This window comes from Canis aureus, chromosome 26 (genome assembly GCF_053574225.1).
Source record: "Canis aureus isolate CA01 chromosome 26, VMU_Caureus_v.1.0, whole genome shotgun sequence".
In the NCBI taxonomy this organism is placed as follows: Eukaryota; Metazoa; Chordata; class Mammalia; order Carnivora; family Canidae; genus Canis; species Canis aureus.
The window spans coordinates 53,207,137-53,231,889 of record NC_135636.1 but is presented as its reverse complement, the minus strand read 5'-3'; the positions used below and the strand labels follow the sequence as shown (position 1 = coordinate 53,231,889).

The window sequence follows — 24,753 nt, the reverse complement described above, 5'->3', positions numbered from 1 at the left end:
AAAGGGGTTTCTGGTAGGACTCCCGGTGGGTCCGTGAAAGGTCGTTACACACACGAAGGCACCTCTGCAGAGGGGATAAAGATGCTCACGTGTCTTCATGTTAATTTTTAGAAGATTTACTTGAGAGAGGGTGCAGTGGGGAGGGGCGGAGGGAGAGGGGAAACCTGGAGCGGATTCCTCACCCAACAGAGCCCGAGCCCCACGCGAGGCTCCACGCCACAACCTCGAGATCCTGACCTGAGCCAAACTAAAGAGTCGATGTGGAACCGACTGAACCACCCAGGAGCCCCTCAAATGTTAAGTGCGACCCCATGCTGTGAACTCTGGGGGTCGGGGGGACATCTGTGACCTCCAGTCTGCCTAGAATGGTGGGAGGCCTGCAGGGCCCGAGGATGGGAACTGAGGATGTGGGAGGGTGCCTGCCTCCCCTTCCCGCCCAGCGTGGGGACAGGACCCTCCCCCGGGACCCTCGGCCTTCAAGGTGAAGGGCTAAGTGCTGATTGGACCCCGCCTGCCCACAGTGATGATGCGGGACCCCACTCTGGGCGGAACTGTGGTGCTCCCGGGTTCCACCTTGCTGCCTGGTGCCAACTCTGCGTCCGCAGACCGTCAGAGGCCCTTGTGCTCCGGATCTGGCTCACAGCGACCTGACTCTCCTGCTCTCCCCAGTAGCCCAGTACTCGTCTCTCCTCAGTACCCCAACCCTCCCACTCTCCCCAGTACCCCCAACCCTCCCACTCTCCCCAGTACCCCAACCCTCCCTCTCCCCAGTACCCCAGTACTCCCACTCTCCCCAGTACCCCCACCCTCCCACTCTCCCCAGTAGCCCAGTACTCGTCTCTCCTCAGTACCCCAACCCTCCCACTCTCCCCAGTACCCCCACCCTCCCACTCTCCCCAGTACCCCAGTGCATAAAGAGGAGGCACTCACACAGTGACAGGTCACGGGTGAGTGACAGCTGATCCCTGCTCCCCGCGGGCCACAGTGGGGCCTGTGGGTCCAGGTGGGGGCACAGGCCTCCCGGGCTGGGGTCCACAACACCCTGACCCCCCATGCGATGACCGTGAGCAGCTCCTACAGCCCTTCCACAGCCCCACGGGGTGAGAGCGGCCACCCAGCTGCCCCCGTCCAGGGAAGGAGGCTGCAGTCGGAACTCAGGCATCTCCCCCGGGACCCCCACTCCCCTGTAAGCCCTGTGCTGTGCAGGCAGGCACCCAAGCCATGACTTTTCCAGCCTGTCCTAGATGCATGGACCCCAACAGGGGTGACTGACACCCCCCCATCCCACCCTGTGCCCGCTGGGTCCCGTGAGTAGGCTTGCTCTTCACGCACTGGAACGTGGAGTCCCTCGTGCTCCCCCAGGCCCCCCTCAGGCTATTCACACATCGCTGCCCTCAGGGTGGGGAGTTTGGTCTCACTCTTGCTGGCATCAGGTTTTAATTTTGATGAAGTCCAGTCCGTCGCTTTCTCCCCTTGGTCGTGTGCTTGTGGAATCTAAGAGAAACCTTCAATCCCCGCTCCCCCCAAAGCCCGCAGGGACACTCGCTGGCCGGCCCACCCACCACCATCTCTGCGCCAGTCCCGGGCTGGGAGACGTCACCCCCGAGCATCAGGTGGGCAGTTCCCTGGAGCCCCTGGGTCCCCCACCCGTGTGCTCCTGATACCGGGGTGGGAGTGCTCTGTGACCCCAGCGTGACAGCGTGTCCTGGGACAGTGGCTGGGAAGGTAGACTGTAGGTGGGCGAGGGACAGACGGGCAGCGAGGGCCCATGTGTGATGCCTGATGTGTCCTCGGAAGGTTCTCACGCGCCGTCATTCTTGGATGTGTTTGGATTGCAGCACGATGCAGGAGGACCCGGAGACCCTGCTGGCCTTGCAAAGGGCCAATATCGTGGCCCAGTACCATCAGGTGAGGCCCAGAAGGGACCATAGACACTACACACCCATGACAGGGGGGACCATACCTGCAAGAGCAGGGGAGGCTCAAGAGGGGATCAGAGCCAAGGATGAGCCAGGTCAGCCCAGACAAGGACCATAGTCACCAGGAACAAGTGAGACCCTGGGGATGGTCCCGGTGTCAGTAGCAATTAAGGGTCCATCCTGGATCCTAGTCATTGGTAGCTGAGGAGCCCAGTCACCAGGTACAGGTGAGGCCCGGGTGGGTACCAGAGTCACCAGGTCCAGATGAAGACCACAGCTACCAGGTCCAGGTGAGCCCAGGTGGGGACCAGAGTCACCAGGTTCAGGTGAGGCCAAGGTGGGGACCACAGTCACAGATCCACATGAGGCTCAGGTGGAGACCAGAGTCACCTAGGTGAAGCCCAGTTGGGGACTAGAGTCACCAGGTCTGGGTGAGGCCCAACTGGGGACCAGAGTCACCAGGTCTGGGTGAGGGCCAGGTAGGGATCAGAGTCACCAGGTCAAGTGAGGCCCAGGTGGGGACCACAGTCACCAGGTCAGGTGAGGCCCAGATAGGAACCACAGTCACCAGATCCAGGTGAAGCCCAGTGGGGGACACAGTCACCGGGTCCAGGTGAGGCCACGGTGGGGATCACAGTCACCAGTTCCAGGTGAGGTCCAGGTGGGGACCAGAGTCACCAGGTCCCGGTGAGGCCAAGGTGGGGACCAGAGTCACCAGGTTCAGGTGAGGCCAAGGTGGAGACCAGAGTCGCAGATCCACATGAGGCCCAGGTGGGGACCAGAGTCACTAGGCTCAGGTGAGGCCCTGTTGGGGACCAGAGTCACCAGGCCCGGGTGAGGCCCAGTTGGGGACTAGAGTCACCAGGTCTGGGTGAGGCCCAGGTGGGGACCACAGTCACCAGGTCCGGGTAAGGCCCAGGTGGGGACCAGCATCACCGGTTCAAGGTGAGGCCCATGTGGAGACTACCGTCACCAGGTCCGGTTGAGGGCCAGGTAGGGATCAGAGTCATCAGGTCAGGTGAGACCCAGGTAGGGATCAGAGACACCAGGTCTGGGTGAGGCCCAGGTGGGGACCACAGTCACCAGGTCTGGGTGAGGCCCAGGTGGGGACCACAGTCACCAGGTCTGGGTGAGGCCCAGGTGGGGACCACAGTCACCAGGTCAGGGTGAGGCCCAGGTAGGGATCAGAGTCACCAGGTCAGGTCAGGCCCAGGTGGGGATCGTCACTGATAGATAGAAGCAGGTGAGGCTGTCAGGCTGCGCCCACCAGGCAGACAGGCCCTTCCTCTGGTGCCCGGCCAATCTCAGAGGGTCGGCGCTCCCTCAGGATTCAGGGAAGGGAGGAGCCCTTCTGCTCCCTCCTGTCTGTCCCCATTTCCCTGCTCTGATCAGTCCCCACCACGGAGCCCCCTCTGTTGCAGGCACACCAAGCAGGGTCTCCGCAGGACCTGTCACTGTGCAAGGTCACCGACCACCAGGGCTTTCTGCAGTGAGTCCCCTGAACACCCCTCATCCATCTCAGGGAGGGTGGCATTTGCAGGAACACCTCTCTGGAGGCTGACCCCCCCCAGGTCGGGACCTCGTCCCCTGGAGCCCTCTGAGGGCCATGTCTGCACTGGGCTGCAGCTGAGAGACCCCAGAGGACGACCCGGGACATGGGCAGGAAGGGAGCTGGGCCCGGGGGAGGCCCCTGGACACTCAGAGGAGGGGCCCCCACGCCTGCTTTGGGCAGGCCCAGGTGTCTGCCTCCTGCATCGGGGGGGGGGGGTGTCCAGTCCCTCCAGCAGGGGATCCTGCCTGTGAGGGGCTCAGGGGCCGGGGCATGCTCTCCATAAGGGTCGGCCTGGTCTGGGGCGAGTCTGCAGGGGTGCTCTCACCCACAGCCTCCAGCCAGGGTCCCCACAGTCCCGAAGGCTTCTGCGGGGCTGCAAGTAGATGCCGGGGACCAGGCCAGGGCAGGGAGTCGGGGGCCGCAGAGGGAGGGCCCGACCAGGCAGGAGGAGGGAAGAGGAGGAGGGGGCTGCCCTGGGCGGGAACGAGGGAGGGGACAGCCCAGTGGCCTAGGTCTCAGGGGATGAGGCTGATGGGTCAACAGCCCCACGAGAACCTGACGGTCGCTGGAGACCCCAGGTGGGGCCCCCTCAGCCCTGCTCATGGCCCGGTGGCTGCTGAGATGGCTCAGGGGTGGTAGTGCTCAGGGGCTCCAACAGGACAGGAGGTGAAATGGGCCAGGGTGGCAGAGGGGACAGCAGGGGGATGGCCAGGGGGCAGGGGGAGGCCGGCTGGACGCTGGGCAGTCAGGCCCTCGGGAGGCGGGGGGACCTCAGCAGGACGGTCACGGGGCACCCGGGCCATGCTGATAGCTCTCGGGCTGGTCCATCGAGGAGGGGGGCAGGTCACCCCCTGGGGGCACCGAGGGGTCCCCGCCCAGCCCACCACCAGCAAACACCCTTCTCAGACCCCCCAGACGCTGCCCCCGCCCACCCTCAGGCCGCTGGCAGCCCCTGCCTTCCCTGGAGGAGCCCTGCCCTCCCTAGGCCCCTGGGTGCAGACGGGGGTGCGGGTGTGTGTGGCTGTGGGGTCGGGGCCTCGGGGCTCTGCGTCTCTTGCCTTCCAGGGACAAGGAGCTGCCCGGCCCCAGCCCCCGCGAGGCCAAGGTGAGAGCCCATCCTGGGCCCCGGGCAGGACGTGGAGGGGGCTGGGGCCAGCTGTCTGCACCCCATCCCCCAGGACATCCCAGGGCGTCTCCCCAGTCCCCCGTCCCAGCGCTGCACGGGCTGCCGGGAGCGCACCCCAGACCCGGAGCCGCGGTCCACGGGGGGCCCTGTGCCTTCCGGGCTCCTCCGGGTCCCGCGGGGGACTGGACGCGGCCCGAGCGCCCACCTCCTGCAGCTGGAGCCTCACCTGCGGCCCCCGCTTGTCCTCTTCCAGAAACTCCGCCAGGAGACCCGGTGCGCGGACAAATGGATAAAAATGCTCAAGCAATGGGACCGCTACCTCCCCAGCGAGAAGGTGGGGCGCTGGGTGCCCCCAAGGGCTCTCCGTCCTGATGGGGCTGGGGGGCCGCCCTCAGTGTCCTCCTGCCCCGTCCTCGGGGGAGCCCCCTGCCTGGGGAGAGTCTGCTGGGAGCCTGAGCCTCCCCAGGCCCCGGGACGGCGGTGGGGGAGCGTCAGGTCTGGGCCACGGTCCCTGCTCCTTGTGGGGGACGGGGCCCAGCTCCAGGGAGACCCAGCCTCTCCGCAGACACCCTGGAGCCGAAGCCGGAAACTTCTAGATGCCTCGTGTTCCCTGGGCTCCAAGGGGCCGCCCAGGGCCCCTCTCACCAGCACTGCCTTCCTCCCCACAGCTGCGACGCCTGGTCTACAAGGGGGTCCCGCCCCAGGTGCGGGGACAGGTGTGTCTGCGATTGCTGAACGTCGACCAGGTTAAGGCCAGGAATGCCAGGAAATACCAGGTGGGACCCGTCCACTCCCCGTGGACCCTCGGTCCCCTCCCTGCCCAGGGCTGACCCTCCATGTCCCCTCCCCACCCGGGCTGATCCTCCATGTCCCCTCCCTGTCCAGGGCTGACCCCCTGTCCCCTCCCCTCCAGGCTGAACCCCCGTGTCCCCTCCCCACCGAGGCTGACCCCCCATGTCTCCTCCCCACCCGGGTTGATCCTCCATGTCCCCTCCCTGTCCAGGGCTGACCCTCAGTCCCCTCCCCACCCACGACAGCTGGGCACAGGCCCTCACGCAGGCCCCGCGGGCACGGTGGGCACTGCCGCTGTCCCCAGCCTCCCAGGGGAAGGGTGGAGGTTCCTGCAGGACACACTCCCATGGTGGCCCCAGGGCTCCCTGCCCAGGATGGCAGCTGCTGACAGGTCGGGGTCTGTGTCCCTGACGCCGGCTCTTCCTCCCAGGGTCTCCCCGCAGGAAATGAAGGAGGCGGCCCTGGTCTCCTCCCGGGACATCATGCAGATCGACCTGGACGTCAACTGCACGTGCCGCAGTCACACCATGTTCTGGGACCACTACGGGGTCGGGTGAGGCTGCTGGGCCAGCGGGGTGCGGGGGCTGGGAGAGGCCCGGGGGCTTCTGTGCAGGGGACACGGGGTCTCCGAGGCCGGGGGGAGCGACGGCAGCAAACACACTGCCACATGGTAGGGTGCTGGGGATGACCCCCCGTGCCCCCACCCCCAGGGTCTTGGGGATGGGGAGGCCCCAGGATGGGGCCTCCAGGGGTCACCATCTGAGCTGAACCCCAAGGGGGTGAGGGGCTGCCCCGTGAAGAGCAGGGGGCCAGGGTGGGGGCGTGGGGGGCAGGAAGGGGACCTGGGGGCCGGGGTGCATGGCCGCGGCTGGACCGGGACACATGGACCCGACGAGGGTCGGACAGATCAGGGTGACACCCACCCTCGGTGCTTTATGTACTTCTGAATTCTGGGCATTTTATCTTAGACAATTTGCAGTTGGTGAGCACACATAGCATGACGACCCCCAGATGCCGCCCCGGTCCAGGCAGGCCCTGCGCTGAGCACACGGGGCCCCAGGGGCAGGGGCAGGGGTCACAGCAAACCCCAGACTGGGGTTGCCTTTATCTGTAGACGTCTCCGTGTGCACCTTAGAGAAGGGGGTGCCCTGTGTCTGCAGCCCCCCACCCCATCCCCTCAACCACCGCCCCCACGCCATCCCCCTACATCACCCCCCACACCGTCCCCCACACCCCCAGTCCCCCCACCCCTACACTATCGGTCCCACCCCCCCCACAAGGACGCGGTGCAGCTGCCCCCTGTGGGACATGCTCAGCCTCCCCGGCCACCTTGGGGTTCTCTGGATGGCCTGCTCCTGTTAGAAGCCCGGGTGTCCCGTAGAGTCCCCAGGGGCCACGGGGAGGTGGGGAAGGCAGGGAGCCCCCGACAGGAGGGTGCAGCTACCTCTGTGTGCAGCGGGCGGGGTGTGTGGGAGCCCGGGACCCCAGGGGTGACCTGCAGGGGCGCCAGGGGCGGGGCTGGGGAGCCTCCAGGCAAGGGTGGCTGGGCTTCTCGGGGGGCCGCTCGGACCGTCTCCCCACGAGAACTTGGTGCTCCTCCCTGCAGGGAACCTGCTGCCCCCCGGGGCCCCCGCGGCCCTCAGAGCGTGGCCGGGTCAGGCTGACCTGTGACCCCAGGCCCAGGGGGAGCCGGCCTCCCCCTCCCGGGGGCCGCGGAGCCAGGGTGCAGACTCAGGCCACCGTGCGGGGCGCATTGGGCGGCTCCCGGCAGTGCTGAGGGGGCCGCACCCCGTACCCCCCCCCGCTCAGATAGTGATCCCAGAGGTTCGCAGCCTGTATTGGGGTCACACCTGCACGACGTTCCCTGCTCTCCTCACGGCGGCTCAGACCTGGAGCCCCGAGATGCTCTGGGATGGGCGGGCCCGGGGTCCCCCCAACAGAGTCCAGCCCAGGGACACCTGGGAAGGCCTGGGGGTGCACTCAGGGCCACGGCCGCCCTGGCTGCGTGGGCTCGGGGCAGGGGCCATGTGGGGCTGGTGGTGTTCCCGGGACACGGGGCCAGGCCAGGCCAGGGCAGCGGAGGAGAGGCGTCAGGGGCTGCAGGGACCGGGGCAGGAGGAGCACTGGCTCCCAGGGGGCGTGCGGGGGGGGTGGGCCGCGGGCGCTGGCGGTGCTGGGGGAGCCCGGAGCTGCACACCCCACGGCGGGAGCGCTCGGAGGCGTCGGACACCCCAGGGTGCACTTAACCCCTGGCACGCTGCACGTGTGAGGTCGCTGCCTGTCCCCGTGCGCAGACCTGACCCCAGAGATCGGCCCCCGCGGAGGGGCCCTGCGGGCTGCGGGGCCTGCGGGGCGGGTGTCGGCACCTCGGCGGCCTCGCTGGGCGGGGGCTGACTGAGCAGAGCCCCCCGCTGTCCCCCCTCCTAAGCAGCGAGCCCTGTTCCACGTGCTGGCGGCCTGCTCAGTGTACGACACCGTGAGTGTCCCTGCCCCCGCCTCCTGCCCCGCGGGCGGCCTTGTCCTGAGTGCTTGTGACCAGCGGGACTCACAGTTAGGGAGGGCCCTAGCTCCACGGCCCCGAGATGCCAGGGAGGGTCTCTCTCCTCCAGGACGGGCAGGGGGCGGGGTGCAGACCTCCAAGGGGAGGCAGGGCCTGCGTGCCCGAGGGCTAGGGCTGCCCGGGGCCCCCGCGTGCACCGCGGCCGTCCTAGAGCTCGGGTCTGGACCCCGACAGACGGCACTACTGACGAGAACCCAGGCGGGGAAGGCTCCCACTCCCCTGAAGGGCACGAGGCCGAGGCGCCCAGGAGGCCGCCCCCTTCCACGGCGCATTCCAGAAGGGTCCCCGAGGACCCCAGCTCACACGCTCCCCGGCCCCCCGGGGTGTCCTGGCCCAGCTCCCCTCGTGGGACCTGCCAGGGGCCACAGTCAGGCCCCCCCCCCGACCTGCCCTCCAGGGGGTCTCCAGACCTGGCGGGTTCCCTGCAGCCTGGCACAGCTCACGGAGGCCCCTCCTGCTGGTCTGAGGACGGGGGCCCTGTCACGGCGGCTGCAGGGCTCGGTAGCGGGGCCTGGGGTGCTGGCGCCCGAGCTGGTCCGGGTGGCCCTCACCTGCCCCCCCGCCCTCTGGGAGCCCCCTCCAGGAGCCCGGGCTGTGAGGGAGCCGGGGGAGCCTGACGCCAGCGGGGAGGGCTCAGAGGGGGCCTCGGGGCGCACGCCCTCCGTGGGGCTCTGGCTCTTGCAGGAGGTGGGCTACTGCCAGGGCATGAGCGAGATCGCGGCCATCCTCCTCATGTTCCTGCCCGAGGAGGACGCCTTCTGGGCGCTGGCCCAGCTGATGACCAACGACAGGCACGCCATGCATGGTAGGGGCCCTCCAGGCCGTCGGGCGGGAGGGGAGTCAGGAGGGCCTCCCTGTAGGCTGCTGCACCAGGGGGCAGGCGGGGACCCCCCAGCCCGTCCCGCCACGGGCAAGGGCCCCGCCTCCCCAGTGGCCTCGGAGTCCCGGAGCCACGGCCACCCGCCCCACGGTCTGCAGGCCGGGCTTGCACTCCCGCTGCTCCCCCAGCCTCCTGCCCGGCTGCCTGCTTGCACCCTAGGCCCCCCTGCCAGCCCACGGCCACACGAGGCCCAGGGGGCAGTGTCTCCACCTCCCAGGGGCCCCCAGCCTCACTCCCAAGCCCCAAAGAGGGCTGGGCACGCCCATCACCCTCCCCGTGGCCTGCACCCGCTGCCCCTCGGGGCTGGGGACCCGCCTGTCCCCGCGGCGGCGGCCCCTGCAGGAGAGAGGGTGCTGGGGCAGCTGGGCCTGGTCCTCAGCCCCCAGCCCACACCCCGCGGGGTCTCTGTGAGGACGGGGGTCCCCGGGCCCTGCGCCCCTGGCCTGGGAGGCAGCCCTGCCCTCTGGGAAGAGCGGGTCCAGTCAGGGCTCCGAGGGCGGTGGGCACACGGGGGTCAGGGCATGGGAGGAGGCCCCTGCCCCGACACCCCCCACCCCGCCTGGTGCAGGAGGAGGCCCTGACAGTGGGGGCCTGGGGCCTTCTCAGCCTTCTTCGTCCCGGGTTTCCCGAAGCTCCTCAGGTTCCAGGCTCATCACGAGCGCATCCTCCAAAGAGCTCTCCCCGACCTGAGGAAGCAAATGGCGAGTGGGAGCTCCTGAGGCTCCGTCCCCGGGGCCCGGGGCAGGGGGTGGGGGGCACGGCCCTCCGAGCTGCCCAGAGTTGGGGTCACGTTCCTCCCCCTGGGGCCCGGGGGCGCCCTCGGGGCTGGGCTGGGCCGTGGGGAGCGCGTCCACCCGGCTCCAGGGGCTGCGGCGTGGGGCCTGAGCACCTCCTGCCCTCCCGCCAGGACGAGGAGCAGATGTCCACCGGCATCTATACCCCAAAGTGGTTCCTGCAGTGCTTCCTTGGCCAGGTGAGGCCCCCCCGGGATCCCCGCTCCCGGACCTGCCCCCTGCCCCTGGGGAGGGCCCAGCTCAGCCCCACCCCCCAGACGAGCCAGGCCCGACCCCGGGGCCCTGAGGCTGAGGCTCGCAGCCCAGCCCATCCTGCAGAAGCCCAGAGGGTCCCTGGACGAGGTGCCGGGGCGCGGGCTGTCTCTGCCTCAGCTCCCCCGGGGGAGGCCGGGTCAGCCCGGGGTGTGGACGGGCCCTCGGCCCATCGGGCGGCCAGCCTGGGGTCCTCTTGAGGCGTGGTGTCGTCAAGTGCGGGCAGAGTCTGTGCCCCCAGGGGTGCGGGAGGTGGAACCCGGAGCGGCCAGGAGCCCTGATCTCCCTGGGAGGAGGGCACGCACGGGGCGGGGCTATGGGGCCTCATCGGAGGCAGCCGGGGGGCAGATGGCAGGCCTAGCCTAGCCCCAGCCGAGCCCCCCAGGGGCCCTGCTCAGGCCGCTCCTCCCACCCCGCTGTCCCCTAGACCCCCTTCTCGCTCACCCTGAAGCTGTGGGATGCCTACGTACTCGATGGGGAGAGGGTGCTCACGGCCATGGCCTACACCATCCTCAAGGTGCACAGGAGTAAGTGAGCCCCTGGGAGCCCAGGTGTACGGGCGGGGGGGAGGGGGCAGGGGCAGTGACCCTGTGCTCTGAGCAGCACCCAGACCTGGGGCGGGGGGACGGCGGGGCAGGCAGGTGCAGCGGGGCTCCCTGAGAGGAGCAGCGGGCAGGGGCCAGCCCGGCCAGCGCACTGCCCACGGCACTCCTGGGCATAGCGGGACCCCAGCCACTGGCCCAGGGTCACTGGGGGCCCCAGGGCCGGGCCCTCTGGGTCTGACTCTCGCCCACCGCCCAGAGCGCCTCCTGAAGCTGCCCCTGGAAGGGCTCCGGGAGTTCCTCCAGGACTCTCTGGCCCAGCCCTGGGCCCTGGAGGACGAGGCGGTGCTCAGACACCTTCGGGCCTCCATGACTCAGCTCCGGAGGATGCGGTGCGACCTGCCCCCCCCCAGGTGGGCTCAGGGCCCTGGTCCCTCCCGACTCGGCCTGCTGGGGCCACCCACAGGGGACAGAGCCCCCGGGGCCCCCGTCCTCATCTCTGGGGCTCTCCTCTTCTGCTCCAGCCTCGGGGACCCCAGGCCAGGGCTGGGCGCGCGGGCACCCACTGCAGGGCCCGGGCACCAGTGTGGGGGGCTGAGCACAGGGTCAGGCCAGGGGGCCACGCGGGAGCCATGAGGACCCCCAGGGCCCCCAGCGGGGGACACACAGCCTGCTGGAGACGCTGACCCCGTCGGCCTCTTTCCAGCGGGACCTGAGGAGTTCCCCACGAGGCCCCTGGGCCTGGAGCAAGAGTCCCGGGCCTCTCCTCCCTTCTCTGGCCTCTGAGACACGGCCCAGGGTGGAGGAGCAGGCCTCCCCGGGCCCAGCCACCCAGCCTGAACCACCTGGACCCCCTCCCAGCCAGGCCATCGTCCAACTTCCCCCCCAGCGCTGCAACTCCCTCCCCACCCTCCCAGTGCAACAAGACGGTGCAGGCAGGCGGCCCCCGGACATGGTGGGCTTCAAAACAAAAAACAGGGTCCCCTTCCATTCGGCACCTGCCTGGGCCACCCCAGAGGCCCCGCAACGGACCAGGCCCTGGAGCACCCCCGGGACTCCCATCACGGAGTTCCCCCAGCCCCCTAGGGACGACGCTATCGGGCCCAGGACACCCTTCCTGCCCCGCGGCCACTGCAGCTCGTGCCCCTCGCTGGGCAGTGACGGGCACAGCCAGGGCAGAGCCAGGGCGGAGCTGAGCCCGCTGCCCCGAGGCCCCGCACAGGCCCGGGACCCTCGCCCTCCGCGTCCACGGGGCAGCTCGATGCTCGCGGGCCTTGGGGGCAGAGCGTGGCGGTGAGGGCGGGGGCCTGGAGGCTCTGGCCCGCCGTCACCATGCCCTGCCTCGTCTTGCTGTCCCTCCCGGAGGGCGGCACCCCCCGCACAGGACACCAGCCCCTGACCCGGAGGGACCTGGGCTGGCCTGGCCCCGGGCTCTGTGGGGGCAGGGGCGACTTGAGCCCCCCCAGGCCCAGCACTAATGGGATCCAGCGCCCCGGGGCCCTGGCCAGGCCTGCGTTCTGGCCCCGGGCTGAGCGAGCCCTCTCACAGCTGGATGTGGCCAGTCCTGGGCCCTGGGTGTGCCCCACAGATCCAGGTCGCTGACCTAGGGCAGCCTTGGGGATCCCGGGACACCCCAGGGCAGGGCAGCAGGGGCAGGCCCATGGGCCCCACCCGCACCCACACCAGGAGGCAGGCTCCTCCACGTGCTGGGGCTCCAGCAGTCAGTCCCCCGGCCCCAGGGGGCCCGAGGCCGGGGTCCAGCTGCCTTGCGGGGACCCAGCGCAGGAGCCCATGGGCCGCAGGACAGCCCTGCTGTCCTCAGAACCGCCTCTCAATGCCCCAACCTCAGGACACGTGCCCCCACCCGGAGTCGAGTCCGCACAGGCTCCCAGGTGGGGGACTCCAGCACCCGCACCCCTGTGGGATTCCCGCTTTCCTCTAAGGACAGGAAAGGGAAGGCGCGCACCCTTGGCTCTGAGCCCGTTTGCTGTTGCAAGTTCAATAAAGTGTTGTTGTGTGAAAATGCACAGGCGGCTCGTTTCTGTGTCTCCTGGAGCTCTGTGCATGGGGTGCGGAGACACCCCCAGAGAGGAGGAGGGGGCACCGCCCAGGCCCCGACCAGCCCCTGCAGGGGCGCCACCAGGCACACACAGCTGACGTCCCCACGTGCCTTCCAGGGGCGGCCAGACGCCAGGGTCAGGACCCCCAGACTCTACTGCGACTCAGCTTGTGCCCGCGGCCAGGACGGGCCTGGGACAGAGTGACAGCTGGGGAGCCTCAGGTCACCAGGGTCTGTGCTAAGCGCCCTGGGAGGTCTGTGCCCCCTCTGTCCAGGGGGCCTGGGCTGCCCGGGCTCCGGGGTGCTTCCTCCCCTCCCTGGGGCACAGAGGGCCCGCGAGGCGGTCAGCATGGCCCCGGAGGGGACATCAGGACAGCAGGCCCTTGCAGCTCACACACCTGGGCCACCCTCACCGGGTGGGCTCAGCGTGCACACCTGGTGCTGCTGGATCTCTCGCACCAGAGTGTGGAGGGCACCCTGCACGCCCTAGAGAGTAGGGGCTGGGTGAGCATGGGGCTCGGCCTGGGGGCAGGCAGCGCAGGGGACTGAGGGACCCCAGCCCCGTCCCCACCCCGACTCCCACACACAGGCAGCCCCAGGGCTTCCCCCATGGGCAGCTGGCTCCTCAGGAGCTCCCCCGCAGGGTGGCCCTGAGGTCTGGCTCCCCGCTGGAGAGGCATCAGGGAGAAGAGAAGCAGCCGGCGCTCGGTGGGGACCCACTGCCACCCACGGGAATGTGGCCGAGCCGGACCTTCCAGCTCAGGTGACCCTCCGGTGGGACAGCATGGCACGAGGGAGCCCGGGTCGGCCAGGAGAACCCAGCTAGCCGCCCAGCGCCAGCACCAGAAATGATGGTGTTTCAACCGTTTCGGCGTCAGGACGACGCGGCCAGAGGATCAGATCGCGGCACGGCGACAGACACACACACACCCCAAACCCAACAAACGTCAGAATCCCCCGATCATTGTCAGACAGAGGCCGGACGGTTACAGACATGACGCTGGGGTTCCCAGTAGGACACAAGGAGGACGCTCCAGACCACGGCTGCAGAGGCGCTAGAGGCCCGGGGATGTGCCTACGGGTGCCGACGGGGAGCGCGGGGCGGCGGGAAGCACCCTACAGAGGGGGGCCCCTCCTGGGAAAGGACGCCGGGTCCCTGCGAAGGCTCCGGATGCTGACATCTGTCCTCCTCTCCTTCAGCTTCTGGTTTCTCCCCTATTTTGTTCTTCCTGATTCTCCTTCGGCCTCCACCCTGCATCCGAGCCACTGACCACACAGGCTTCTTTATGACGTCGGGTCCCAAAAGGAGGCCGAGCTCTGGCTCCCGGGATCGGGAAGGATCATCGCTGAGGTTTATGCTGATCCCCGAGCTCGTGCCTTCACGGCTCTTCTGTCCTGCAGAACGAGGGGAGGCACGGGCCTTACAGGGAAGGAAACCCACTCCCACTCGGGCAGGACCGTCCCTCGTGGAGGACGTCATCTGGGCCAAGGAGTGCAAGCGGGGCGATAAGAACAGGTCGCAGGTTAGACACAGTCCGCTTTGAGGTTTGTCCTGAAGCGAGCACTCACCTTCGATGTCATGTTTTGTTAGTTCATTTATTTTTATGTCCTCTCTACACCCAACATGGAGTTCAAACTCACAGTCCTGAGACCAAGGTCCCCCAACCAGGTCGGCAGGCACTCCGACCAGGCCGGCAGGCACCCCAGGGCCATGTTTCTCATCTCTTTGCTGGCTCGCCTATCTCTGCACCCAACTGGGACATCGAGTCCATGACGGGGGAGCTTTAGCTACCTCCGAACCTAGAACATTCTTTCTGTATCCCCATCCTAGAACAACCTTCGCCATTGAATAGCAATTTAAATAAATCGGCAGCCAAATGACTCCTGGTCAAGGAAATGGCCAACTTGTCACGTGTGTGGGCCCCGCTCCCTGGGCTCCCGGGGAGGCTCTGCTTTCTTTAACATCGATCAAGGTCCCAATGACTCCACCGCACCTCGACGCGGGGGCTCAGTTTCTGCCCTGACACAGGCAGCACGTCGGCTTCAATTACTACCTATCAATCAATCAAAGGGAGGCTGGCCGCTCGGTGTGGTTCGTAAGAACACGCGACTCTTGTTCTTGGGGCGGAGAGTTCAAGCCCCATGTGAGTGTAGAGATGACAGAAAAATAAAATCTTAAAAAGAAAATCAATCAGTCGGTCTGGGGGAGACACAGCCCGGGATCCCACAGGGGCAGGGAGCCAGCTGACGGGTCTACGCACAGTATTAGAAGCAGCAGAGCACAAAGTCAGAACTTCCAGAAGTCTGCTAGAGTGGGGGACACGCCGGCCTTGACGGTGCTCGGGAGGCGAACTGGGGGGCGGCCCCTGGAGCGACAGGGTGGGCTCAGGGTCCCCGGGGTCCCAAGGACGGGGGCGCCAACGGTCCCCAGGCCCAGGAGCGGGGACCCCGGCCGAGAGCCGCGGGACTAGGGCCAGCTGTCTGCCCTGTGTGGCCACAAACTGCAAACCCCTGTGCAGTCACGGGGCCGCGTCCCTGGGCCGGGCCAGCAAAGGCCAGAAGTGGGAGGAGACCCTCCCGGGCGGGAGGAGCATAGGTCTCCCCCAGGGCAGCCCCTAAAACTTGGAGGTTTGAAACTCAGTCACTTGTCCCAGATCAAAAAACAAACAGAAGCTGGGTCGCAGGCAGGGTGAACGCAGGGTCTGCAGAAGCAGCGGAGGCCCCTGCAGACGCGGGGGGGGGGGGGGGGGCAGGATGCTCAGCCCCAGTCCCAGGGGACCCGCCGCCCCCGCCCGCATCCCGCCCTCAGCGCCGAGGCTCTGGGGCAGCACAGCGCCGACGCAGGTGCGCACCTGACGTCAGCGCCGCGGCCCCGCCCCAAGACCCCGTCCCGACCCCTCGCTGCCGCCAGGTGGACGGACCGGACCGCAGGGGCAGCAGAGCTCCAGCTCCGCGGGGAGAGCAGGGTCGAGCTTCCTCTGTACTTTGTGCTTGCTTTATTTTCATTTCTTTTCTTCGATTCTTTTTTATTAATTGCTTGATTTTAATTTTTACGTATATAACTTATATATTACTTATTTTTGTTTACTTTCATTGTACTTTGAGCTGAAAAAGGACAGCAACAAAGCCTAAAGCCTGCAGCAGAAGGGAAATAATAAAGATGAGAGCAGAAATAGACAATACAGAAACAACAAAACAGTAGAATGGAATAGCGAAACTAAGCCGGTTCTTCAAAATACTTAATAAAATGGATCAAGCCCTAGCCAGCCTCATCAACAAGAAAAGAGAAGAGATTTATTAAAAGAGATTTATTCTCTAAATAAAATCACAAATGAGAGAGGAGAGATCACAATCAACACCAGAAAAATAAGACAATTATAAGGGAATAGTATGAAAGATTATACGCTAACAAACTGGGAGACCTGGAAGAAATGGACAAATCCCTAGAAATGTGCAAACGAGCAGAACTGAAATAGGAAGAAATAGAAAATGTGAACAGGCCCATAACTAGCAAAGGAATTGAATCAGCAAGGCACCTGGGTGCCTCGGTGGTTGAGCATCTGCTTTGGCTCCAGTCAGGATCCCAGGGTCCTGGGGGATTGAGTCCCACATCAGGCTCCCCGCATGGAGCCTGATTTTCTCTCTGCCTGTGTCTCTGCCTCTCTCTGTGTGTCTTTCATGAATAAATAAATAAAATCTTTTTTAAAAAAAGGAAAGATGAGACAGGACCCAAATAAAATCACCCAAATAAAATAAGAGAAGAGAAATAACAACAAACACCACAGAAATACCAACGATTATAAGAGAACATTATGAAAAATTATATGCCAACAACTTAGAACCTGGAAGAAATAGATCAGTTCCTAGAAATAGATAACATAGCAGAAATGAAAAAGGAAGAAATAAGAAACTGGAACAGACAGATAAGCAGCAAAGAAATTGAATCAGCAATCAAAAATCTCCCAACAAACAAAGTCCAGGACTAGATGGCCTTTCCGGGGCAATTCCACCGGACATCTAAAGAAGAGTTAGGGATCCCTGGGTGGCGCAGCGGTTTAGCACCTGCCTTTGGCCCGGGGCGTGATCCTGGAGACCCAGGATCGAATCCCACGTCGGGCTCCCGGTGCATGGAGCCTGCTTCTCCCTCTGCCTGTGTCTCTGCCTCTCTCTCTCTCTCTCTCTGTGTGTGACTATCATAAATAAATAAAAAAATTTAAAAAATAAAAATAAAAAAAAATAAAGAAGAGTTAATATCCATTCTTCTCAAATTATGCTCAAAGCAATCTACACATTTAATGCGATCCCCATCAACATAGCAATGGTATTTTTCACAGAACTGGAACAAATGATCCTAAAATTTGTATAGAACCACGGAAGATGGGCTGCCCAGGGGCTCAGCGGTTTAGCGCCGCCTTCGGCCCAGGGCGTGATCCTGGAGACCCGGGGTCAAGTCCCATGTTGGGCTCCCCGCATGGAGCCTGCTTCTCCCTCTGCCTGTGTCTCTGCCTCTCTCTCTCTCTCTCCCTTCTCTGTGTATTCTCATGAATAAATAAATAAAATCTTTAACAAAACAACAACAAACCACGGAAGATTGAAAATAGCCAAAGCAGTGTTGAAAAAAAACCAAAGCTGGGGTTTCAGATTTCAAGTTATATTACAGAGCTCTAGTGATCCAAAGAGTATGGTGCGGGCACAAGAAGGAGAGCCTTAGATCAATAGAACAGAACGGAAAACCGGAACAAGACACACACCTGTAACTCTATGATCAATTAATCTTCAACAGGGATCCCTGGGTGGCTCAGCGGTTTAGCGCCTGCCTTTGGCCCAGGGCGTGATCCTGGAGATGCGGGATCGAATCCCATGTCCGGCTCCCGGTGCATGGAGCCTGCTTCTCCCTCTGCCTGTGTCTCTGCCTCTCTCTCTCTCTCACTGTGTGCCTATCATAAATAAATAAAAATAAAAAAAAATTAATCTTCAACAAAGCAAGAAAGAATATCCAACGGCAAAAAGACAGTCTCTTCAACAAACGGTGTTGGGAAAACCAGGCAGCCACGTGCAGGAGAATGAAACAGGACCACTTTCTTACACCATGTATGTAAAAAATAAATTCAAAATGGATTAGGGACCTAAATGTGAGACCTAAAACCATAAAAAGAAGAAAAGATAGGCAGCAATGTCTTTGACATTGGCCACTGGATCTTCTTTCTAGATACGCCTCTGAGGCGAGGGAAACAAAAGCAAAAATAAACTATTGGGACTTCATCAAGTTGAAAAGGTTCCGCACAGTGGAGGAAACAACCTAAAAGCAACTACAGCCAAAAGCTACGTACGTAGCTAAAAGGCAACGTACAAAATGAGAGGAGATAGTTGTAAACGACGCATCCGATAAAGAGTTAGTGTCCAAAACAGATAAAGCAAATATAAATCTCAGCATCCTAAACACAAATTACCAACTGACAATGGGCAGAAAACATGAATGGACATTGTCTCTAACAGGACATCCCGATGGCCACCAGACACACGGAAAGTCACTCAGCATCACCCATCACCAGGGAAATGCAGACCCAAACCACGATGAGATGTCACCTGACAGCCGTCAGAATGGCTAAAATTCACAACACGAGAAACAACAGGTGTTGGTGAGGCTGGGGAAAAGGGGGAGCCCCTTACACTCCTGGTGGGAATGCGACCAGGTATGGCCACTGTGGAGAATGGTGTGGAGGAGCCTCAAGAAGTTAAAAGTAGAGCGACCCTACGATGCCGGAATTGCGCAGCGAGGTACTTGCCCCGAGGATACAGACATACAGATTCGAAGGGGGACGCGCATCCCAGTGTCTGTAGCAGCATCATCAACAGCAGCCGAACGGCAGACCCGGCCCAGGCGTCCACCGACAGATGAGTGGGCACAGACGATGGGGGAAATACAGTCACTGCGATGTCACTCGGTCATCAGAAGGGATGGAATGAAGCCATTGACAACGACGTGGGAGAACCAGAAAGGACTGACGCTAAATGAACTAAGTCAGTCAGAGAAAGACAAATACCATACGATTGTGTTCACGTGTGGATTTTAAGAAACCAATCAAACTGGCAAAGGGACGGTGTGGGGGGGAGATGAGAGAAGCAAACCAAGAAACACACTCTTAACCATAGAGAATAAAGTAATAAATACCAGAGGAATGGGGGGGGTGGATAGGGAAATGGGGGATGGGGATGACGGAGGGCACCTGTGACGAGTACCAGGAGTTGTAACCAGTGGTTAAATCACTATGTCGGACACCCGAAACTATATTATACCGTGTTAACAAATGGGAATTCAAGTTAAACTTTATAATAACAATTGTTAGTATTGAGGAAATGGGTGAGCACAAGAGATAAAAACAGAAGGCAAACTGAAAATCCAAATAAAGAGTATTTAGAGCCACAAATGCCCTCCTTATCCCAGCTCAGGAGATGCCTACCAGGTCTATTCTCACCTCAGCAGAGGCCTGGAGTTAGATTCTCTGGAGAGGCCTCTGAATGCCTCTGATGCCAGGCACATACTGTAACCCAAAACCTAAACAAAACATTTAAAACTAACCCACTGAAGATACTGGGAGTCCCAGTGCCAGGCACATGACCAGATCCAATCTCTACCTGTAAACAGATAATCACCCTAACCCTAACTCTAATCCTAATCCTAATCTTAACCTAAGCCTAACACTAGACCTATCACTAGCCAAAAACCAAACACTAAGCCCAAGTCCCTAATCCATAAAAACTAACTCTAAATCCAACCCTAACCCTAACTATAACCAGTAATCCTAAACTCTAACCTGTAACCCTAACCCTAACCCACTGAGCGAAGCCCCACATTCAGCGTCCCACTGAACACGAACCCTGAGCCTGAGCCTCATTCTCACCTTTGTCCTCTACTCAACTATCCGGGCAGATCTCATTTTTTTTTAATTATTATTTTTTTATTTATTCATTAATGAGAGATACAGAAAGAGAGGCAGAGGGAGAAGCAGGCTCCATGAGTCTGACGTGGGACTTGATCCCTGGTCTCCAGGATCAGCCCCTGGGCTAAAGGCAGGTGCTAAACCACTAAGCCACCAGGGCTGCCCCTCCAGGCAGATCTCAAAAGCACCCCCACATAGGATCCTTCCAAGCTCCTGGGCCCTAACCCTACCCCTAGGTTGGCTTCTGACAGGACCACTCCCCAGAGCCTGGCTTCGAACACGGGCGACAGCACACAACTCGACCAGCAACGCAGGAGGGAATCGTGCCATGTGGAGTAAAGGAAAACAGCTCAAAGGAGTAAATCCAAAGGATTCCCCGAGCCAAGACCCTCGTTCAGAGTCCCTCTGACACACGGCTGACGGGGCCTATCAGGTTCCTGGGCCCTAACCCTAACCCTGGATTGGGTTCTGACCCGACCCAGACCCAAAGCCTGGCTCTGAACCCTGGGGGATTTGGGGTACCTAAGGACACCAGAAGACTCAGCTAGCAACACAGCAGGAAATCCTCCGGTTTGGAAGGCCGGCAAGTAGCCTCCACCAGGGAAATCCAAAGATTGACCTGAGCCGAGCCCCCGTTCAGCGGCGCCCTGAGCACCAACCCAAGCCTGAGCCTCACCCTCAACTCAGCCCCCTGGGAAGGTCTCCACCCACCCAACAGATACGACCCCCCACGGTCCCGGGCCCCAATCCTAACCGGAGATATTCTTCTGACAAAACCCAGCCCAAAGCCGGGCTCAGAACCCCAAGGGACCAGGGCCGCCAGAGCAGCGCCAAAGCACGGGAGTAACACAGAAGCAACTGGTAACATCTGGAAACCCAGAAAGGAGCTAGAACCAGAGTAATCTGATAGAAAACCTAAGGCCACACACACCTCCAGGGCCCCTCACAGCACAAACCCTGAGCCTGCGCCTCCCTCTGTCACCCAACTGTAACCCTGAACCCTAATCCTAAAGCCTAACCCTCACCTGAATTAGGATACTGGATCCGAATGGTAAAGACGTTTTAGACAGTGGGCAGGTGGACACAGGTGAGAGCTGTGCTCGGGTTACGATGCGTCATCTGTGCCATCTCCTCCCACAGGGCTGTGTGCTGCATCCTGGGGAGGGCGTCCCGGGTTTGGCTGAGACGCTGCCTGTGAAGGGGCAGCCGAGGTGAGGGGACGACGGCCGGGGCATCTAGGGGCAGGGGTGCAGAGTGTCTGTGCTGCGCGGACAGGTTTCCTGCAGGTCTGAAATCTCCGCAGAGTCGGTGACTCCCGCACCCACGTCAGCACCTCGCCAGGAGCAGAGGACGTCCAGCTCCGTGATGGAGGCCAAGTGCCACCTGGGCCCAGCTCAGCCGCAGCGGGAGGCCGCCTGTCACCCAGAGGCCTGCGCGAGGGTCGTCCCGGAGGCCCCTGTGTCTGCAGTGCAGAGGAGGCAGGGGACTCGGATTTCCAATTCTCCACAGCCCTCCAGCAAAACCTGGTGACAAGTGTGACAGTGAATGAGGGGAACCCACAGTAGGTGCACTGGGGTGTCTAGGCGGGGAGGCTGGAGGGGAGGCTGGAGGGGAGACTGGGGGAGGACTGGAGGGAGGCTGGGGGGGAGGCTGGAGGGGAGCTGGAGGGGGGGCTGGCGGGGAGGCTGGGGGAGGACTGGAGGGGAGGCTGGAGGGAGGCTGGAGGGGAGGCTGGAGGGGAGGCTGGAGGGGAGCCTGGAGGGAGGCTGTGGGGGAGGCTGGAAGGGAGCTGGAGGGGGGGCTGGGGGGGAGGCTGGGGGGAGGCTGGAGGGAGGCTGGAGGGGAGGCTGGAGGGGAGTTAGAGGGGAGCCTGGAGGGAGGCTGCGGGGGAGGCTGGAAGGGAGCTGGAGGGGGGGCTGGGGGGAGGCTGGGGGGAGGACTGGAGGGGAGGCTGGGGGGGAGGCTGGGGGGAGGCTGGAGGGAGGCTGGAGGGGAGGCTGGAGGGGAGTTAGAGGGGAGCCTGGAGGGAGGCTGCGGGGGAGGCTGGAAGGGAGCTGGAGGGGGGGCTGGGGGGAGGCTGGGGGGGAGGCTGGAGGGGAGGCTGGGGGGAGGACTGGAGGGGAGGCTGGGGGGAGGACTGGAGGGGAGGCTGGAGGGAGGCTGGAGGGGAGGCTGGAAGGGAGCTGGAGGGGGGGCTGGGGGGAGGCTGGAGGGGAGGCTGGAGGGGAGGCTGGGGGAGGACTGGAGGGAGGCTGGGGGGGGAGCCGCCCCATGTCCAGGACAGGCCCCAGCAGGAGGACCCCTCAGGAGAGTCGCCGGCGACAGGCCCCAGCAGGGGAAGCCGGGGTCCCCCGGGAGACCCTGACCCTGCAGCCCGGCCCTGAGGAGCCTCCATGACTCAACCTGCTGCTCCCAGGCCGCTCCTCCGACACAGCCGCCCAGCTGCCTCCCTCCGCAGGGAATAATGAACAGGTGACAGGCCTGCTCCCCGACTCGCACCCCCGGGGACACCCAGGGCGACACGCGGCCACGGGGACCCTCCGAGCTCGGGGACCGGAAGACCCGATGCTGTGAAAATACCGCTCCCCGAGGCCGTCTACGGGGTCAGCGCAGTCCTTCGAACCTCCCACCGGCGTGGTCACGCGCACGGAGCCAACAGCCCCGAAGCAGTGTAGACGCGGGAGGACCCTGCAGGCGGAGGCGGCGGTGGCGGGAGCCCCACGACTGCAGACGGCCTGAGGGGGCGCAGGACCCGAATCCGTGTGGCGCATAACAAGGCTGAGCGCAGCTTCCCACGGGATCCCGAGCCCAGAAAGGGGGGACACCCTAGCCCCGGCACGGCCCCGCGCGGGACCCCAGGTCACCGCAAACACGGCCCGGAAACCCCGTGTCGGTGCAGCGCGGCATCCTCCGCGGGTCCTGTGAGCGCGGCGTCTCCTCACCTGCTCCGCGGCGGGTCCTGAGGAGGCTCCTGTCAGCGTGGATGCGCCCCCACCTGCTCCGCGGCGGGTCCTGAGGAGGCTCCTGTCAGCGTGGACGTGCCCCCACCTGCTCCGCGGCGGGTCCTGAGGAGGCTCCTGTCAGCGTGGATGCGCCCCCACCTGCTCCGCGGCGGGTCCTGAGGAGGCTCCTGTCAGCGTGGACGCGCCCCCACCTGCTCCGCGGCGGGTCCTGAGGGGGCCGAGCTCCCTGATGACAAGGAGATGCCCTTACAGATGGCTAAAATGCTAAAGAACTCAGAATGTCCTCAGCAAGTGAATCCATGAGCACACTGTGGTGCACCTCACACTATGCCAAGGATTATTTGGGGCTAATTAATTTTCAGAAACAGCAGATAACGGAGACTCTGAAAACGGAGTGGAAGCTGTCCTGTAGTGAGCGGCCGTCACACTTATAAAGGAAACCTCCCTGTGTGGGAGCAGCCCCCTCCCGGCCCCAGGGGGACAGGAGGACAATCCCCGGGACCTCTCAGGGGTGCCGCAGGCCTGAGCGGAAACCTGCGCAGCGACCTCACCCCTGCGCGCTGTCCTTGGTCCAACAGCCTCCCCGACAGGCCTTCTCCCCACCCAAAGCCTTTGTCTTTAGCTGAAGACGGTATTTAAAGGGATTGTTCGGGGGGATCCCTGGGTGGCTCAGCGGTTTAGCGCTGCCTTTGGCCCAGGGCGCGATCCTGGAGACCCGGGATCGAGTCCCACGTCGGGCTCCCGGTGCATGGAGCCTGCACCTCTGCCTGTGTCTGTGCCTCTCTCTCTCTCTCTGTGTGTGACTATCATAAAGAAATAAAAATTAAAAAAAAATAATAAAAGGATTATTCGGGCCATTTCAGGGAGCTGAGCAGTCTTCCTGAGCACCTCCCACGTACAAAGGATGTATACATGTTATAAACATGTTTTTCTCCTGTTCATCTTTTATTGCAGAAGCGGTCTCAGCCAAGACCCTAGAAGAGGAAGGGACAAATTCGTTTGAGTCACCGATGCTTGCAATGCAATGCTGTTCAGCAGCAGAGAGGAACGAGCCTTCACCCCCCTTCGGGGACATGGAGGAGTCGTACAGGTATGTTGCTCGGCAACAGAATCCAGTCTGAAGAGGCTACACACTGTATGGCCCCGTATATAAGACAAAACTACAGAGGTGGTAAATGGATCATGGGGTTAGGGTCTGAGGTATTCCGTATGATACTTTAGTGATGGATGTCTACCACTATGCATTAGCCAAAACTCACAGATTTTTTTATAACCTGAAGCATACATCATAATTATTCAAATTAAATTATTTAGGATGTGGGATTGTCACAGGACAGAATACAGCATGTGACAAATAAGCTAACTGTATTAGAAATGTATGGAAAAACTCACTGTAGGTGGTGGGGCACCAGGTGCTGACCTAAGCAACTTCAGAAATCAACAGAATGTGTAGATTGAGGGCACATAAACAGTGGACTCTATTTTATAAGGTTCTTTCCCAAGATGGTAGCCAAGGATGCTGAAGCAGTTATATCTGTCATAGGAAATCCGGCAATGAATTAATTTTATTTTGAGGCTTTTTTTTAAATTTTTATTTATTTATGATAGTCACACACAGAGAGAGAGAGAGAAGCAGAGATACAGGCAGAGGCAGAAGCAGGCTCCATGCACTGGGAGCCCTATGTGGGATTCGATCCCGGGTCTCCAGGATCGCGCCCTGGGCCAAAGGCAGGCGCCAAACCGCTGTGCCACCCAGGGACCCCGGCAATGAATTAAATAAGTGGCAGGAGCCCAGTTCAGCACTGTTAGAGCGGTGAGTTAGAGATGAGCAAAGGGAGATTACAATATCCATGTGACAATGGATCAGGTTTTAGAGACCCCAGTATTAAACTCCTCTTTAGGGCAGCCCCAGTGGCACAGCGGTTTAGTGCCGCCTGCAGCCCGGGGTTTGATCCTGGGGACCCTGGATCGAGTCCCATGTCGGGCTCCCTGCATGGAGCCTTCTTCTCCCTCTGCCTGTGCCTCTGTCTCTCTCTCTGTGTGTCTCTATGAGTAAATAAATAAAATCTTTTTAAAAAATTAAAAAAAAAAACTCCTCTTTAGCTTAATATGGATACAGGTGGTTCCACAGAAAAACTATCAATGTAACAGTAAAATACCAGTCATGTTAGCAGTAAAATAAGTGTATTTGGGAATAGCAGAAGAATTGCAATCTGGGACAAGTGAGCTATGGTGAATCATAGGAACATTCAAAGAGACAAAGTGGAGGTCAGCTTTTACTAGGTTTTAGGAGGACACTGGGGAGGGCTGTTCTGAAGTTCACTGGAGATGCCAGCATGAGCCCTCTCCTAGCTTTGTCCTCACTGCCTCAAA

General features: G+C 62.3%; 2 protein-coding genes across 2 annotated transcripts; both read left to right on the top strand.

Moving 5' to 3' along the window:
* Positions 1 to 813: 813 nt before the first annotated feature.
* Positions 814 to 10,075, top strand: LOC144298760 (TBC1 domain family member 26-like). Its single transcript, XM_077874067.1, has 13 exons — positions 814 to 947; positions 1,530 to 1,613; positions 1,839 to 1,908; positions 3,341 to 3,408; positions 4,537 to 4,576; positions 4,851 to 4,931; positions 5,266 to 5,373; positions 5,820 to 5,942; positions 7,821 to 7,865; positions 8,634 to 8,754; positions 9,047 to 9,179; positions 9,694 to 9,802; positions 9,881 to 10,075. The coding sequence occupies exons 3-13, from the start codon at positions 1,843 to 1,845 to the stop codon at positions 10,073 to 10,075; spliced, it is 1,089 nt and encodes a 362-aa protein (XP_077730193.1). The 5' UTR covers positions 814 to 947; positions 1,530 to 1,613; positions 1,839 to 1,842.
* Positions 10,076 to 10,194: 119 nt separating this feature from the next.
* LOC144298758 (uncharacterized) lies at positions 10,195 to 11,053 on the top strand. Its single transcript, XM_077874066.1, has 2 exons — positions 10,195 to 10,402; positions 10,677 to 11,053. The coding sequence occupies exons 1-2, from the start codon at positions 10,372 to 10,374 to the stop codon at positions 11,051 to 11,053; spliced, it is 408 nt and encodes a 135-aa protein (XP_077730192.1). The 5' UTR covers positions 10,195 to 10,371.
* Positions 11,054 to 24,753: the final 13,700 nt, after the last annotated feature.

Bases quoted from the DNA above. Each gene is read 5' to 3' on its own strand.
- LOC144298760 (XM_077874067.1), top strand. From the start codon at position 1,843: ATGCAGGAGGACCCGGAGACCCTGCTGGCCTTGCAAAGGGCCAATATC. The intron at 3,409-4,536 runs GTGAGTCCCCTG...CTTGCCTTCCAG, and splicing joins GACCACCAGGGCTTTCTGCA to GGACAAGGAGCTGCCCGGCC. The intron at 7,866-8,633 runs GTGAGTGTCCCT...TGGCTCTTGCAG, and splicing joins CCTGCTCAGTGTACGACACC to GAGGTGGGCTACTGCCAGGG.
- LOC144298758 (XM_077874066.1), top strand. From the start codon at position 10,372: ATGGCCTACACCATCCTCAAGGTGCACAGGA. The intron at 10,403-10,676 runs GTAAGTGAGCCC...CCCACCGCCCAG, and splicing joins CATCCTCAAGGTGCACAGGA to AGCGCCTCCTGAAGCTGCCC.